Here is a 16,897-nt window from a genome sequence, read left to right as displayed (position 1 = left end):
GTTCATCGTATTCTTAAGGTGACCTCATAAGTATTCACATTTACACAGTCGAAAAGCTGTTCACTCTCCTGAGATCAAAACCCAGTATGCACAGGCTTAAAATTTCACAAATTAAAAGTGAACAGGGAATTCATGCAGGACTATTTCACTCAGAATAATAGACATGGAATAAGTTGCTAAATCAAGCTATTAAGTGGAGTAGTATACATGAGGTTGACAGACATTTTAATCATGAGAGAGGGGATTGAGGCACATGGTGATAAAATAGAGAAAGCTGGGATAAACCTAAAGGGCACAGGTTTCAGAGTAGCAGCTGTGTTAGTCTGTATCTGCAAAAAGAAAAGGAGGACTTGTGGCACCTTAGGGACTAACAAATTTATTGAAGCATAGCCTTTCGTGAGCTACAGCTCACTTCATCGGATGCATGCAGTGGAAAATACAGTGACAGATTTTATATACACAGAGAACATGAAACAATGGGCGTTACCATGCACACTGTAACGAGAGTTATCAGGTAAGGTGAGCTATTACCAGCAGGAGAGAGAAAAAAACCTTTTGTAGTGATAAGCAAGGTGGGCCATTTCCAGCAGTTGACAAGAACGTGTGAGGAACAGTAAGGGGGGAAAATAAACATGGGGAAATAGTTTTACTTTGTGTAATGACACATCCACTCGCAGTCTTTATTCAAGCCTAAGTTAATGGTGTCCAGTTTGCAAATTAATTCCAATTCAGCAGTCTCTCATTGGAGTCTGTTTTTGAAGTTTTTTTTGTTGAAGACTTGCCACTTTTAGGTCTGTAATCGAGTGACCAGAGAGGTTGAAGTGTTCTCCGACTGGTTTTTGAATGTTATAATTCTATACGTCTGATTTGTGTCCATTTTATTCTTTTATGTAGAGACTGTCCAGTTTGGCCAATGTGCATGGTAGAGGGGCATTGCTGGCACATGATGGCATATATCACATTGGTAGATATACAGGTGAACGAGCCTCTGATAGTGTAGCTGATGTGATTAGGCCCTATGATGGTGTCCCCGAATAGATTTGTGGACACAATTGGCAATGGGCTTTGTTGCAAGGATAGGTTCCTGGGTTAGTGTTTTTGTTGTGTGGCTGCTGGTGAGTATTTGCTTCAGGTTGGGGGGCTGTCTGTAAGCAAGGACTGGCCTGTCTCCCAAGATCTGTGAGAGTGATGGGTCGTCCTTCAGGATAGGTTGTAGATCCTTGATGATGCATTGGAGAGGTTTTAGTTGGGGGCTGAAGGTGATGGCTAGTGGCGTTCTGTTATTTTCTCTGTTGGGCCTGTCCTGTAAGTAGGTCACTTCTGGGTACTCTTCTGGCTCTGTCTATCTGTTTCTTCACTTCAGCAGGTGGGTATTGTAGTTCTAAGAACGCTTGATCGAGATCTTGTAGGTGTTTGTCTCTGTCTGAGGGGTTGGAGCAAATGCGATTGCTCCAACTTGTCAGCAACCACACACGACACAACAAAAATACTAACCCAGGAACTTATCCTTGCAACAAAGCCCGTTGCAAACTATGTCCACACATCTATTCAGGGGACACCATGATAGGGCCTAATCACATCAGCCACACTATCAGAGGCTTGTTAACCTTCACATCTACCAATGTGATATATGCCATTATGTGCCAGCAATGCCCCTCTACCATGCACATTGGCCAAACTGGACAGTCTCTACATAAAAGAATAAAATGGACACAAATCAGATGTCAAGAATTAAAACATTAAAAAAACAGTCGGAGAACACTTCAACCTCTCTGGTCACTCGATTACAGACCTAAAAGTGGCAAGTCTTCAACAAAAAAACTTCAAAAACAGACTCCAGTGAGAGACTGCTGAATTGGAATTAATTTGCAAACTGGACACCATTAACTTAGGCTTGAATAAAGACTGCGAGTGGATGTGTCATTACACAAAACTATTTCCCCATGTTTATTTTCCCCCCTTACTGTTCCTCACATGTTCTTGTCAACTGCTGGAAATGGCCTACCTTGCTTATCACTACAAAAGGTTTTTTTCCTCTCCTGCTGATAATAGCTCACCTTACCTGATCACTCTCATTACAGTGTGTATGGTAACACCCTTTGTTTCATGTTCTCTGTGTATATAAAATCTGTCCACTGTATTTTCCACTGCATGCATCCGATGAAGTGAGCTGTAGCTCACGAAAGGTTATGCTCAAATAAATTTGTTAGTCTCTAAGATGCCACAAGTACTCCTTTTCTTTTTTCTAAAGGGGACAGGGTTTTGTGACCTCATGTGATCTTTCCTTGTTCTGTAATGCTCTTTGGAGATTACATACCAGTACTGCTTTTACTGACAACAGAGTTAATAAAATGACTTGTTTGTGGTTAGTATGACTAATGTTTCACTGTTATGTCAACATGTCACTGTGTACAGTAGCTGCATAATAGGAGTGTGCTTTTGGTTCATAGTGATAGACATGAAAGGGCTATTAAAACATTTAATCTATCCCCTTGCAAGGGCAGAACACAGCTGCTTTATAGGGCCACTCTTAAATGCATTTAAAGGATAAATCCTTCACCTCCCCTTCCCAGTCTATACATTTCTAAAATGCAACTGGTTTGGTTTCTTTCCCTTTTCTTACTCTAATTTTTTTTCTTGTTTAGAGAATGAGCAGTTTTGAGAAGGGGTGCACACTGTCCGGCACTTGCCATCGCTCATCCCTTTCTGTCTGTTCCTTCCCTTCCACTATTCTTTCTTTCTCTTTCTCTCTTTTTTTTTTTTTAAGTTACCTCGTGTCTGGGAGCTCCTTTTATCTGGGTTACCTCTGAGATTGGGAAAGAAATAAGAAAAGACTGACAATCTATTTATAAAATCCCATGTACAGGAAGAGTTATGACAATTAGGGTGTGCTAGTGCCTATATATACAAGGCCCTGGCAATGATTGCAGCTAGATCTAGAAGAGAGATGAGCTGAAGAGACCTATGCTGCTTTCTTTAAGGAGGTCAAATCCAGTTATCTTTATGTATATTGATGCATATTCAGTTTATCTTATGTCCTGTTTGTTCACTTTCAGTAGCATGCTATAATAAAAATCATCCAGGTACTCAATGTTGCCACCAAAGTCTAGATACAGCACTGCTGTTTTACCACTTTCCATCACAGAAAGCAGTGTGATACATTTTATCTCAGAAAATCAGAATTAGGGCTGTTTTTAAGCTGACTGCTAAAGTGCAACACAGTTCAGAGAGTACAACAGTATTTTTCAGTCTGCCTGTTAATCACTGTAACGTATACACCTTTTTGGGTCGATCTACACTGAAATAAGATGGTGCTTTTAAAAAAAATGTTTGTTCTAGTCTAGACTTATCCCCTGAGGTTAGTATCTAACCTTAAAGAGAAGTCCAAAAAATTGCACCCATTTTGTGATACATGCTGTGCACTGAATGCCACATTATTTTACTGTTATTTTCATGTCTGGGTCTTCTCTTACCAGCTGTCAGTTCATCAGTTACTGTACCAGACCCAGCTTCTATCAGGATCCCCTTGTCTAGTCTGTACAATTCCTTAATGAAAATTGGCAAGGACCTGTGTGAAACTGACACGAAACACAAAAATGCCAATTGCCCCATTTAAACTGTTCTTTACTTCCCTTTCCTACCCAACAGTCTCTTCCTTCTGCATCATCAATACACGTGCTACATATCTTTAGTATAATTTGGAAATGCAGGGGCACAAAGGGTTTTGGTTGATGGTGTCTGTTATTAAACCATGAATCAGGCAAAGCATATATGCTAACTGCCTCTAGGTGGGAAGGTTCCTTATTTTTAAAATGCATTTAATGTTTAGCAAAACAGCTGTTTTCACTATGTGGCTCCCTAAAACTTTTCTAGTCCAGTATATTTCCAGTTTGTGTACCCTATCATTTACAAATGTTGGCACATTTGGACAAGTTTTCCTCCCTTTATTTAAAGATGATTGCTCTGATGTCCAGGCAACAGGGCTACATGTTCTAATGAAGCCTAGCTTTGAAAATTTGTAACTGGGTGATAAATGTAGCTAGTATAGTTGTGAAATGAAAAATTTCACATGCTGTGTGGAAGTTTTCCCTTAGCAAATCCTTTGTTTCTGTTTGAAAGGACCAGGGAGATTAAATTGTCTGCAAACATCTACCAGTACAAAACTCAGTACTACATTGGAACTACCAGAAAGTGGTAGCCTTTTCCAAGCAAATATTGTAATCGGCACAATACGAAGACAGAACTTTCTATAAACTGAAAAACAAATTAATTTGTTTGAATGATCTCCTAATCCAAATACAAAGAAAAATCACAGTAAACAACTTGCTAGTAGTATTAGAATTAAATAATACTCCTTACTTGTAGCCCTTCTTCTAAGGCTTAAAGGGAATTGTATTCTTCAGTGCCTGCCATTATTTCAAACTACATTTGTGATCAAAACGTGTCTTACCTAGGATATGTCTACAATACTAGAGGTAGGTCGACTTACAGACTGTAATTACTGCAGTGGTTCATGTCCACATGGCTCTCCTTCTGTTGGTGGTGCACATCCTCACCAGGAACGCTTCCACCAACTTAAGAGAGCTGGTGGGGCGGGGGGGAGGTGAGACCCTAGGCTCTCAGTTCCATGTAGCTCCCCGCTAGGAGCCTGGCTCTGCCTGGTTTCCTGGCTCCCTGTACCCCTCGGGGAGCACAACTGCCCCCCAGACTCCCAGCTCTCTTCTGGGATCAGGGCTGCCCCCCTGCTCCTCACCAAGAGCAGGGCAGCCACCCAGGCTCTGAACTCTGCACTACCTACCAGGAGTGAGCCAGCTGCCCTGATTCTCAGCAGGGAGCATGAACCTCAGTGCAGCTGGGCTCCCAGTGTGGAGCCAGGCAGGCACAGTCCATCTGAAAGTGGGCAGCCTGGGCAGCAGCCCGGCTTGGAGTGGGAAGCCAGGACCCTGGGGGCAGCTGAGCTGGGAGCCTGGGCAGCAGCCTGGCTGGAAGCCAGGGGCAGTCTGGCTCTGAGGGGAGTTAGGGTAATGGGAAGTACCCCAGCTGGGATCAGGGAGAACTTCCTTGTTAATTTCATGGCTCTGCAGAGACATGGATGCTGCGTCATCCTAACTACAGCAACATAAGCCCTACGCCTTTCATAGAGGTGGAGTTATGTCGGTGTAGTAGGTCACTTACATCGGCGGGAGCAAGGCTGTAGCGTGTACACTGACATAGGTCGACATAAGCTGCCTTACATTGACCTAACTGTGTAGTGTAGACCAGGCCTTGTAACTACAGGATGTGGCTCCCAAAGGGTGGCTATTGCTCCTCACAACTAGCTCTAGCAAGGATTCATTTTCATAATGTGACCCATATCTTGAGAGATAATTAATTCCTGGATCTTGTCCCCTTCCATTCACAATTGTGTGGACCATATCCTCTCCCATTTGCAATCACATAGCATACTAGTGGCAACCACAGCAGTTTCTTACATAGAAAGTTAATGCCAAGAAAGTGTTTAATGTATTTTTAGCTATCTCTTAATGCATTTCAGCAGCTAGAAACAGGGAAACCCAGCACCATTTGACCCAGGCAACTCTCCAGAGCCTTGCAGACCACCAGTGGTCTTTGAACCCAGTGTGAAAGCCCGTGAGCAATAGTTAACTCTCAACTGAGGTTGTTAAAAAACTCCAAAACCAAACATCCTCTCACTTTGTCTGTTTTGGGTTGGAGGGATTTTAAGGTTCCTTTTCTTCAATACTTATGGACTGAAGTATTTGGAATTTTTCATTCACATCAAACTTTCTAATTCCTTAGCATGTGAGTTTTGACTGGGGGTCAGAGGATAGTTTTCACACATATTGGCTATGAGCCTTGCAGAATCCTGTTGAGTTGTGCAAAGGAATTAGAATAGTAGCTGGAGTAGAGTAAGTGGGGGGGATAAATATTGGTATTCTGTACATTGAGAAATTTGGCGTGTGTGTGTGTGTGTATATATTTTTTTTTCCCCACACACGCCAAATATATATATATATATATATTTTCCGCACAATCCAGTGAAGGCATTTTACTTTAAAGGCACTTTCATCTTCCTCTGGCGTCTCACTTTATTTAGTGTTCATTTAACCCTGATTAATCTTGATGTTTTCTTGTGAGGACCTCAATTTTAAAAAAACAAGAAAGGGGAAGAAAATATGTGAAGATATTATTGTGCAATGCCTTTATGGCTGGAAATAAAAATAAGGGAAATCTGCAAAAATCTGTAGTTCACATTTACAGAGCCAACTGTTTCCTGAAAAGTAAGGCCCCAGTCTCGCAAAGGGACCTACATGGTGCACAAGGATCTTTCTGCATGAATCCAGTGGCAGGATCAGAGTCTAAGTGAGCAAATGTTTATGGAAATTGTAAGTGTCCTTATTTATTTTCAACAAAGGAAGACCAGCCAAATCTGTGAGTTTCACACAGGATTTCTCTCTCAAGCACTTTGATTGCGGGAAAAGAGGCTATCTTAGAAGCTTTCTTCATGGGCTGAAATTAATCAACAACAAAAAACCTACTTTGATTAGGTTTGAAAATCCTTGTTCAAAATGATCTTTTGTGAAAGGTTCTGGCGTAAACATGGGCCACAAACCTCTTTGATTGCTGATTTGCCCTTTTTTTTTTTTTCCTGGTACATTTAATGTCTCTTTTTTTATACAAAAGCACCTACAAAAACAATGGAGTTTCAGAAACACTAGCAAGAAGTTTCAGTGATGAAGAGCCTTGTACGTTTTGTATGTGGGGACAAATTCTGATATCCTTACTCAAGTGTTGTAGTAGCACCTTTCTTTGCAAGTAGACCCTTCTCCCTTTAATGTGACTCTGCTGTAATAAGTGGCCCTCAGTGTAGGAAAGTAATCTGAATCTGGCCCTTAATCTCCAAATATTGTGACGGAAAATGATGCTGTAGATTACTTAGTAGGAACTGAAAATTTCAGAATATGCCTTCACACATCCACCTTCACTCACCTTTCCTCTTCCCTGTTTCAGTAGTGGCGGTGTGGACCACACCTCTTTGCAGTTCTTCATAAAAAATATGAATGCGTAACAACTCATGTCCTGCTCCTCAGTTAATTGTTTTCAAGATTTATGCCACGTGGCTCGCAAGTCCAAGGTTAGGGTTCATCAGGAGTAATATATTCAGAGAACTGCAGTTATTGACAAATAACCTAGTTTTATTTATATAGTTACCAGAGAATAAGACACCTTTTTCTTCTGGAAACAGTTGTAATTAATTACCCAGTAACTCCTGTTGTTGCTAACTAAATTATATCCTAATAACTGAGCAAGCGTTCATGTGACTACTGTACATGCAACAATAACCTGTAATTTACTTTTCTAAGAAATAATTTATTATATTAAATATTTAATCTTTGACATTTTTAAGTCCTAACATTTTTCTGGAGGTGGTAATGAAGCTGACTGCTACTGTCTCCAGGATCTGAAAAGCTTCTATTATATAAAGCTACATTTTAACCCATTACAAAGAGCTATGGAAACAAAACCGTTACACTGCAGCGTTTTGGGGGAGGAGTGGAGTTGTAGTGAGAATTTCTAAGATCATCAACTTAGTTGAAAATTAATCTTTAATTATAAAATGAATTGAATGCTGAGCATCAAATGTAGTGTTAAGGTGGTTGGTCCAGTGTCTCACAAATAAAGACCACAATTGTAAACAAAAAGTAACACCCTAGTGGCAGAACGGAGTACATTCCCTTGGTCATCTTTCCAGTGTGGAGCGAGGAACAGGGAGGGAAGTGCAGAGGATGGAACACCTGAAAGTGGATGATGATACATAAACTTGCAGGCTTCCATTCTATTTAAAATAGTGACTCAGAACATGGTGTGCAAAGCCTATCCTGCCTGTTCTGAGGAATCTCCACTTGGGGAAGTGGGTCTTTGAGATCCTTCCCACTGCAGAGAAGGAACTGAACCATCAGTGGCTGCCCCAAAGGTCTCTTTGGATCACAGGAGAGAAAGGGACATTCAATGCCCTAGCATATCATCAGCATCCTAAATATGTATGAAGAAGACAGTAGAAGGAATCACCATACAGCTGTTTCATCACATATGTCAGGATAACCCCAGCTGACCGTGTCTGCCTATTTTAAAAAAAACAAAAAAAAACCCGCAAAGTTTTTCTATTTTTCTCCCACACTCCATGTTATAAGTACTTTTCATTCCAGTTGAGCATTACATGTATATTTGGTATCTCACTGTTCTTGCTGGTCCTTACTGGGCTGAATAAAGAAACCTTGTGGAAAACCTTTTCACTTAGTATTTAGGCCCTGATTCAGGAAAGCCACCTCAGTTCAGGACAGAATTTAAGTGTGCGTTTAAGGCCCATTGAAGTCAATGGGATTTATGCACCCTTCTTAAAGTTAAGCATGTGCTCAAGTGCTGTCCTGAATCAGCACCATCATAATTCCGATGCCTCATTACAAGTTACATAACCTGGCTAACATATGCTGTCTTCACTGAGCACTTCTAACTTGGGAGCCAAATACTACCTCTGGAGCCATGCAGAATATGCATGGCTCCAAAGTCCAAGGGACTTGTATGTGTTTCTCCTAAGAACAGATTTGGATCCTTGCAGTGCTTAAACACACTGATATATAAATCACAGTTTCACTAAAATGTACAGTACATATTCCTCAGTGTTTCAGTAAGACTGGAAAGTTTGTTCCTTTTTGGTGGTTTCTGCAGTAAATTAGAACAAGAAATGTCTTTCATTTGCATTGTCATTGCTGTGTACAGCCTCAACAATAGGTCTGGCATAAACAGCTCTTATATTTCTACCAGTAGTTGTATTTTGCTGTGCTGAGCAATTGATATATTATTTCTGGCACACAGTATATTGTGTATTTAATGAAGAAAGAAGCAGAGATAATTGCCCCACTAAATGGACCTCCGTGCCAAATAGAAGATGATTCTGTTAAAATAAACCTTTGTGGTTTTGGCCCCTTGTTCGCATGGAATGAACGTGTTTATAATAACTTTCTGAAAATGTTCTTATGCTTGCAGTGTGATCCTGCATCTATCTCTGACTCTTTCAACAATGTGCTATATTGAAAGATTAAAGTACATTGTACTGTGTTGCTACTGTAATTATTCTGCTTGTTTTAAGAGTACTAGGGCAAGATATTTGCTGGGACTATCACCATTTAAGGATTTGCAGTTGAAAGTTGCAAAGCATAAATTTATATTGTATACGAAGTTTTAATATAATTTTCTATGTAAATGGATTTTTTCCCCCAGAAAAACAATATATTGTAAGAATTCATCATATATTTAAAGGGAATGGGGGTTTTGTTTGTAGCAGCATTTGTTTGAGTAGAATGGCATTATGTGCGGTGAGGTAGAGGTTGGATTACTTTCCATTGTAGCCAATGGTAAGCAAAGTGGGGACTGGACTGAAGGCTCTATAAAACCAGAAGTGTTATAGTCTCTGAATATATTCCAAGAATTCATACCTAACTTGATTAGTCTTTTTGGAGTAAAGTCTAATTTTGTGGAGATTTAAATAGGGTGTAAGAGTGGTATTGTATGTTCTTACTACATGTTTCAATTTCATTATCACTATTATCATTATTTACATAACTGTTAAAAATTGTTAGGTACTATGCTTGGTGTATACCAACTGGTATAAACATTTATATCTAATTAAAGTTATTTTCAGCCAATGGTACGCTATATTTGTTGAACTTTACTATGTAATTTTCATTTTGCCAGTCTTAATGGTAAAAGTAATGCTGATCTGAGTACTCATTGGTTTTCCCTAAAATGCAAGAGAAGTAGCTTGAGGTCACACAAGCATCAGTCTAACACCTGCTAATCCTGTCGCACTTTGTATCGTCAAAGCATTATACAAAATTAACTAATTCTCTGAGTTCCCCTTTGAGGTAGGTAGGTACCCTCATTTTACAGAAGAGGAAACAGACTGCACATAACTTGCCCAAGGCCATGCATCAAATCAGTGGTAGAGGTGGGATTAGAACCAAGGAATTCTGACTCTATCTCATGCTTTGTGTGCTAGATTACACTGACTCAGGCATTAATTAATATTAATATGACACTGCTCTATCTGATTCATCTTGTATGTGCAATTATTGTGGTGTACTATTGTATTTCAACTGTTTTATTCCCTATTTAATTTTCTTCCAAAAATTGTTCTTAAAATAGAGTACGAGATCAATGTAAATTAACTTCAGAAAGATCATTTAAACATTGGTGGATGCTGATATTTTTATCTTTGCAAAATATTTTGTGAAGTAAATTGACCACTCAGCCAAGCTAGCAGCAGACAGTTAGTTATTTTGGTAGAATTGAGCAAGGTGCAAATGTTTTGTAAGAGACTAGAAAACAAATTTTAATGTACTGCACGCATTTCAACTACACTGTGTATTTTTGTCTGACATGTTTTCCTTTTTGTAATTAATGTGGCAGAATTCCTTGACAAGAAGTGCTCCACTTGCTAATGATTCTCAAGCACGAAGTGGTGCCCGTTTTCACACCTCATATGACAAAAGATATGTTATCAAAACTATAACAAGTGAAGATGTAGCAGAAATGCACAACATTCTGAAGAAATATCATCAGGTAATATTTTCGTTACTATCAGGAGATGAGAAGTATTAAATTTAATTTGGAAAAATTTAAATGAAATTCTCTGATAAAGGAAGCGTTTTAAATGTGTGCTATTTTGGCTATAGAGATGCTGCATTATTAATGTATTGTCAGTTAATTTCAGGTTATTTTTTCTTTGGTATGGCAAAAGATCTTGATAAGTAATTGTGAAAATAGGATCAGTTCAGATCATTTAGTTCATTTTCCTTTTGTGTCACTTACTGTCATTGACTAAATGCTGCTTATATATTTTAGTAATACTGATTGCAAGTGATGAATATCGCATTTATATATAAAAATGAAAATAAAGTGTGTGTGTGTGTGTGCGCGCATATGGAGAATACTGCTGGATAAATAGGTTTTATCGGTATGAATTTGAGGTACTTCTCAAATTTTTGCTACTCATGTGACAAAGCCATGAGGGAGTAATATAAGTCATCTCAGATGAGTGCTGATAAATGTAAATGTTGTGCTTTTGTAATCCCTGCCTGCTTGGTGTGGCACTCTATCCCCATCCAGTAGCACCTAGACCATCTAGAGATTAATGAGTCTGCTACAGTCTTAGCTAAGAGCCATGTGGCTTTTAGATCATGCAGTAGAGGCTCATGCATTTAACTCTGGAGGTTCCAGGTTTGATCCCAACTGTTGACGACCAGACTCTGTCAGTGTTACAAGTGGGGTTGCAAACTGGGAAGTCTCTTGAGCTCAGGACACGCTTCCACAGCTAGGTGAGGTATGTAACCAATGCTTACTTGGTGTGGTGCTGTGTCCCCCCTCTAGTGGCACCTAGACCATCTAGAGCAGTGATTCTCAAACTTGTATGCTGGTGACTTCTTTCACATAGCAAGCCTCTGAGTGTGACACCCCCCCCTATAAATTAAAAACAATTTTTAATATATTTAACACCATTATAAATGCTGGAGGCAAATCGGGGTTTGTAGTGGAGGCTGAAAGTTTGCAATCCTCTCTCCCCCCCCATGTAATTACCTTGCAACCCCCCTAAGGAGTCCCGACCCCCAGTTTGAGAACCCCTGATCTAGAGTTTAATGAGTCAGCTACAACCTTATCTAAAAGAGCCATGTGACTTTAGCTCTTGCTATAGAGGCTCATACACTAAGCTTCAGAAGTCCCAGATTCGATCCTGCCTCCTGATGACTGGGGTCTGTCGGTGTTACACTATGAGAATAGGCATGTGTTATGAATTGGAAATTCCTGAAATTGGAGTAGAAGAGCCTTATATAGTATCAGTGAAGTGGGACACAGTGAGGAGAGTATTACATAGGAAAGAGAGACCAGGGAGCAGGAATAGAAGAGGTTGGGTGAGGCAGCAAAGGAGATACAGAATCAGAGGCACAGACAGAAGAAGGCAAACGATGATGCTGAGCAACAGGATAAAGGTGTCATGATCTCCCTTTCTTCATTCATAGCCTCCTTAAAACTTCTGCAAAGTATATCAGTGACAATTCATCAAATATAGGTCACTTAGAAAAAAACAAAAATCTTTTCTTGCTTCACAATTGACCCTTCAAACACTGGTTTATGGGCCTTCTTTTCAAATGTTTATAGATATGCATAACTATGCACAAATGCAAGAGTACTGTGTGTATGTACTGCTGGATCTGACACACAGTGCAGACCTACAAAGTTACTGGAAGTCAGGCCTGATATCATTTATTTGAACTTCCTTGCTATATTGATTGATGCTGCAAGAAGACAGCATTTTCCTCTGTTTCTTTAGTGCCAAGCATGTTTATGGTGCTTATTACATAATACCAGTGATGGTGTGTGAGATTATGATAATTTTATTAATCCTGAAGCTCAAAATAAAAGCTGTGAGCAACTGCAGTGGTATGCAGGTGACTTTGTGTCAGGGAGGGAGCAAATGAAGAGAATGCAAAGCTTTGTCCTTTTTTTCAACTTCTAGGAATGGGAGTGGAGAGGAATGTTTAAACTCCTTTCTCATTAGGAAGAAAAGAGAAAAGTTTCTGCTTTGCAGCATCTGAGGGAAAATAGGGAAAGAGTGATGCTCCTTCCTTCCAGCAGCCAGAGGGCTGTAGAGGAGAGGCTGAAAGAAAGAATGAAGCTCCCCCTCGCTCTTAGCAGTTGGGGCAGGGAAAGAGGAGGAAAGAGAACAAGGCTTTCGCTCAGTCCCCCCCAACCTTTGGTATGTGGGAAAGGAGGCTTCATAGAATATCAGGGTTGGAAGGGACCTCAGGAGGTCATCTAGTCCAACCCCCTGCTCAAAAGCAGGACCCATCCCCAATTAAATCATCCCAGCCAGGGCTTTGTCAAGCCTGACCTTAAAAACTTCTAAGGAAGGAGATTCCACCACCTCCCTAGGCAACGCATTCCACTGTTTCACCACCCTCCTAGTGAAAAAGTTTTTCCTAATATCCAACCTAAACCTCCCCCACTGCAACTTGAGACCATTCCCCTTGTCCTGTCCTCTTCCACCACTGAGAATAGTCTAGAACCATCCTCTCTGGAACTACCTCTCAGGTAGTTGAAAGCAGCTATCAAATCCCCCCTCATTCTTCTCTTCCGCAGACTAAACAATCCCAGTTCCCTCAGCCTCTCCTCATAACTCATGTGTTCCAGACCCCTAATCATTTTTGTTGCCATTCGCTGGACTCTCTCCAATTTATCCACATCCTTCTTGTAGTGTGGGGCCCAAAACTGGACACAGTACTCCAGATGAGGCCTCACCAATGTCGAATAGAGGGGGACGATCACATCCCTCGATCTGCTCGCTATGCCCCTACTTATACATCCCAAAATGCCATTGGCCTTCTTGGCAACAAGGGCACACTGTTGACTCATATCCAGCTTCTCGTCCACTGTCACCCCTAGGTCCTTTTCCGCAGAACTGCTGCCTAGCCATTCGGTCCCTAGTCTGTAGCTGTGCATTGGGTTCTTCCGTCCTAAGTGCAGGACCCTGCACTTATCCTTATTGAACCTCATCAGATTTCTTTTGGCCCAATCCTCCAATTTGTCTAGGTCCCTCTGTATCCTATCCCTGCCCTCCAGCATATCTACCACTCCTCCCAGTTTAGTATCATCCGCAAATTTGCTGAGAGTGCAATCCACACCATCCTCCAGATCATTTATGAAGATATTGAACAAAACCGGCCCCAGGACCGACCCCTGGGGCACTCCACTTGACACCGGCTGCCAACTAGATATGGAGCCATTGATCACTACCCGTTGAGCCCGATAAACTAGCCAACTTTCTACCCACCTTATAGTGCATTCATCCAGCCCATACTTCTTTAACTTGCTGACAAGAATACTGTGGGAGACCGTGTCAAAAGCTTTGCTAAAGTCAAGAAACAATACATCCACTGCTTTCCCTTCATCCACAGAACCAGTAATCTCATCATAGAAGGCGATTAGATTAGTCAGGCATGACCTTCCCTTGGTGAATCCATGCTGACTGTTCCTGATCACTTTCCTCTCATGTAAGTGCTTCAGGATTGATTCTTTGAGGACCTGCTCCATGATTTTTCCGGGGACTGAAGTGAGGCTCACTGGCCTGTAGTTCCCAGGATCCTCCTTCTTCCCTTTTTTAAAGTTTGGCACTACATTAGCCTTTTTCCAGTCATCCGGGACTTCCCCCGTTCGCCACGAGTTTTCAAAGATAATGGCCAATGGCTCTGCAATCACAGCTGCCAGTTCCTTTAGCACTCTCGGATGCAACTCGTTCGGCCCCATGGACTTGTGCACGTCCAGCTTTTCTAAACTGCCTCCTAGATTCCCATCCACTTTTGCTTCCCCTACTAATTCTTCCCGGTTTGTGAGCAGCAGGTCAAGAAAAGCTCCCCCCGCTAGTTGGCTCCTCTAGCACTTGCACCAGGAAATTGTCCCCTACGCTTTCCAAAAACTTCCTGGATTGTCTATGCACCGCTGTATTGCTCTCCCAGCAGATATCAGGAAAATTAAAGTCACCCATGAGAACCAGGGCATGCGATCTAGTAGCTTCCGCGAGCTGCCGGAAGAAAGCCTCATCCACCTCATCCCCCTGGTCCGGTGGTCTACAGCAGACTCCCACCACTACATCACTCCTGTTGCTCACACTTCTAAACTTAATGCAGAGACACTCAGGTTTTTCTGCAGTCTCGTACCGGAGCTCTGAGCAGTCGTACTGCTCCCTTACATACAGTGCTACTCCCCCACCTTTCAAATTTATCACATCTGTAAGCCAAGGCCATAGGAGCATTTGGGTCCTGTAGCAGATTCCAGGGTCAGCACTCTGAGAAGTACCGAGTACCCCATTTCCAAGCATTTGGGAGTGCTGCTCACTTGGGTACCCTCATCAAACCCCACTCAAAGACCCTCATTGCTGCTTTTAGCTAGTAGATTTATTCTTTTGACTAGTAAATATCTGATTTGCAGGCCCTGCCTCTTATTACTGGTCTTCACTTGAAATAAAACTGTAAGTTTATGTAACATCTAAAAAACCTGTTCCTTCTGATATTCTGTTTCTTAGACTTACAAAACTTATAAACTTACAAAAAATAGAATGCAGGAGAAGTCAGATGAAATGAACAGTTTTACTTATTGTTTTAGTCAAAATATTCATACTTGTGAAAATCTTCCTTCAAACACAGCACAAGCAAACTAGGAAGGCTGTCACATATCTCAGGATCTGACATCACAAACCACTCATACATTACTTTCATGATGTCATCACAATCTGTTGATTTGTGTATTACTTCACAGTTACCTGGCTATATTTTCTTTGTTTCTCTCCCTCTGTATAAATGCAATATAAGATTAATGTATTTTTATTTTGCTGGAGATATACACTGTCATTTTAGTAAAAGATGATACTTTGAAAACTTCTTAGTGACAATTTAGCAGTTAAAATTATTCTCTAATTGTAACTTGAGCTTTTCTTAGTTGATAAAGCTTCCAATCTTTGAATCATAGCTTTGATCTCAAAGGCATTTGATCTGTAAATCAGTGCAGCAAACAGTGTTACCGAGTTTTTGTCCAGGTAATTAATGATAATCCTTATTATCTGTGAAGTTAATTATACAAATTTTGAGATGGTTGAACTAGTTAAAATTCAGATTACCTTTCAGAATAAACAATCACTCCTTTCAAGAGTTTGGCTGAAGGACGAGTCTAACATGAATGAAAAATCCTTGATGGTGTTTAATGCTTCTATGGCATTTTTAAAATGTCAAGCTCTAAGTTAATACCTACAGTAATAGTAATTAATAAGATGTCTGCACCAGGGGTACATCGGTGGACTTTACACCAATTAAAGAGAACCAAATATCATAAGAATGGGGAACATGTACTATACATACTTGAGAATGATTTTAGCCTGGTTGTTTAGGTACTCACCTGGAGGTGGGAGATGCAAGTTCAAGTCTCTGCTCCAGTGAATTAATTATTAATATGTATTCTGTCCTTAATATTGTTGATTCTTTAGTAACTTGAGTCAGGTGTGGGCTGGTATAATCTTTGGATATAGTATTAAGAATTAGATATAAAAATACTTTCTGCTGGAGAATTTCAATGCACTTAACAAATGTTAACTAAGCTTCATAAACCCTGAGAACCAGATGAACAGAGCAGTTTCAATGTATGGTATTTTTCCTTAGGTGTTTTTGACAACCTGCTGTTAAAAGAACAAAGTGATTGTGATAAAGCTGAAAGAAAAAGTTAAATCCAGATAACTAAAATAAACCTTGTTGCAATGGCATTTGTATTGGATTGGTTATATCAGTGCACATATACTATATGAAACTGCCACTGGAAAAAAAACAATCAAAGTCTTTAGAAGTACTGTGGCTGGTCTTGGACTGCTTTTTAGTAATTTGTCAATGGGACAATCAATATTCATATAAAGAAAAGGAGTACTTGTGGCACCTTAGAGACTAACCAATTTATTTGAGCATGAGCTTTCGAAGTGAGCTGTAGCTCACGAAAGCTCATGCTCAAATAAATTGGTTAGTCTCTAAGGTGCCACAAGTACTCCTTTTCTTTTTTCGAATACAGACTAACACGGCTGTTACTCTGAAATATTCATATAGTGTATGATGACCACTAGTCCCTAACCAGTTAATCTTCTACACAATGCATGTTGGTGGATTTTTCCAATACATAGAAGATAAAACTAGGTTTTCACTTCTACCAGATAAATATCCTTTTGTGTTTAAATTTTCCAGGGCTCACAGTGGTCTCCCTGGATGGTGTATTTCTAATATAGTATTGAGTAGCATTTTTCAAAACCTGTCATGTT

General features: G+C 40.4%; 1 protein-coding gene across 2 annotated transcripts in view; it reads left to right on the top strand.

Moving 5' to 3' along the window:
• The window catches only part of PIP4K2A (phosphatidylinositol-5-phosphate 4-kinase type 2 alpha), a 201,284-nt gene that overhangs the window by 120,338 nt on the left and 64,049 nt on the right, over window positions 1-16,897 (top strand). For both annotated transcript variants that reach the window (XM_073334225.1, XM_073334226.1), the window contains one exon: window positions 10,465-10,617. In XM_073334225.1, the coding sequence (XP_073190326.1) occupies window positions 10,465-10,617 (153 nt within the window). The remainder of the gene's footprint in view (window positions 1-10,464; window positions 10,618-16,897) is intronic.

The sequence above is a fragment of the Lepidochelys kempii genome, chromosome 2 (genome assembly GCF_965140265.1).
Source record: "Lepidochelys kempii isolate rLepKem1 chromosome 2, rLepKem1.hap2, whole genome shotgun sequence".
Lineage (NCBI taxonomy): Eukaryota > Metazoa > Chordata > Testudines > Cheloniidae > Lepidochelys > Lepidochelys kempii.
The sequence above is the reverse complement of the archived record's forward strand: the minus strand, read 5'-3'. Positions and strand labels throughout refer to the sequence as shown.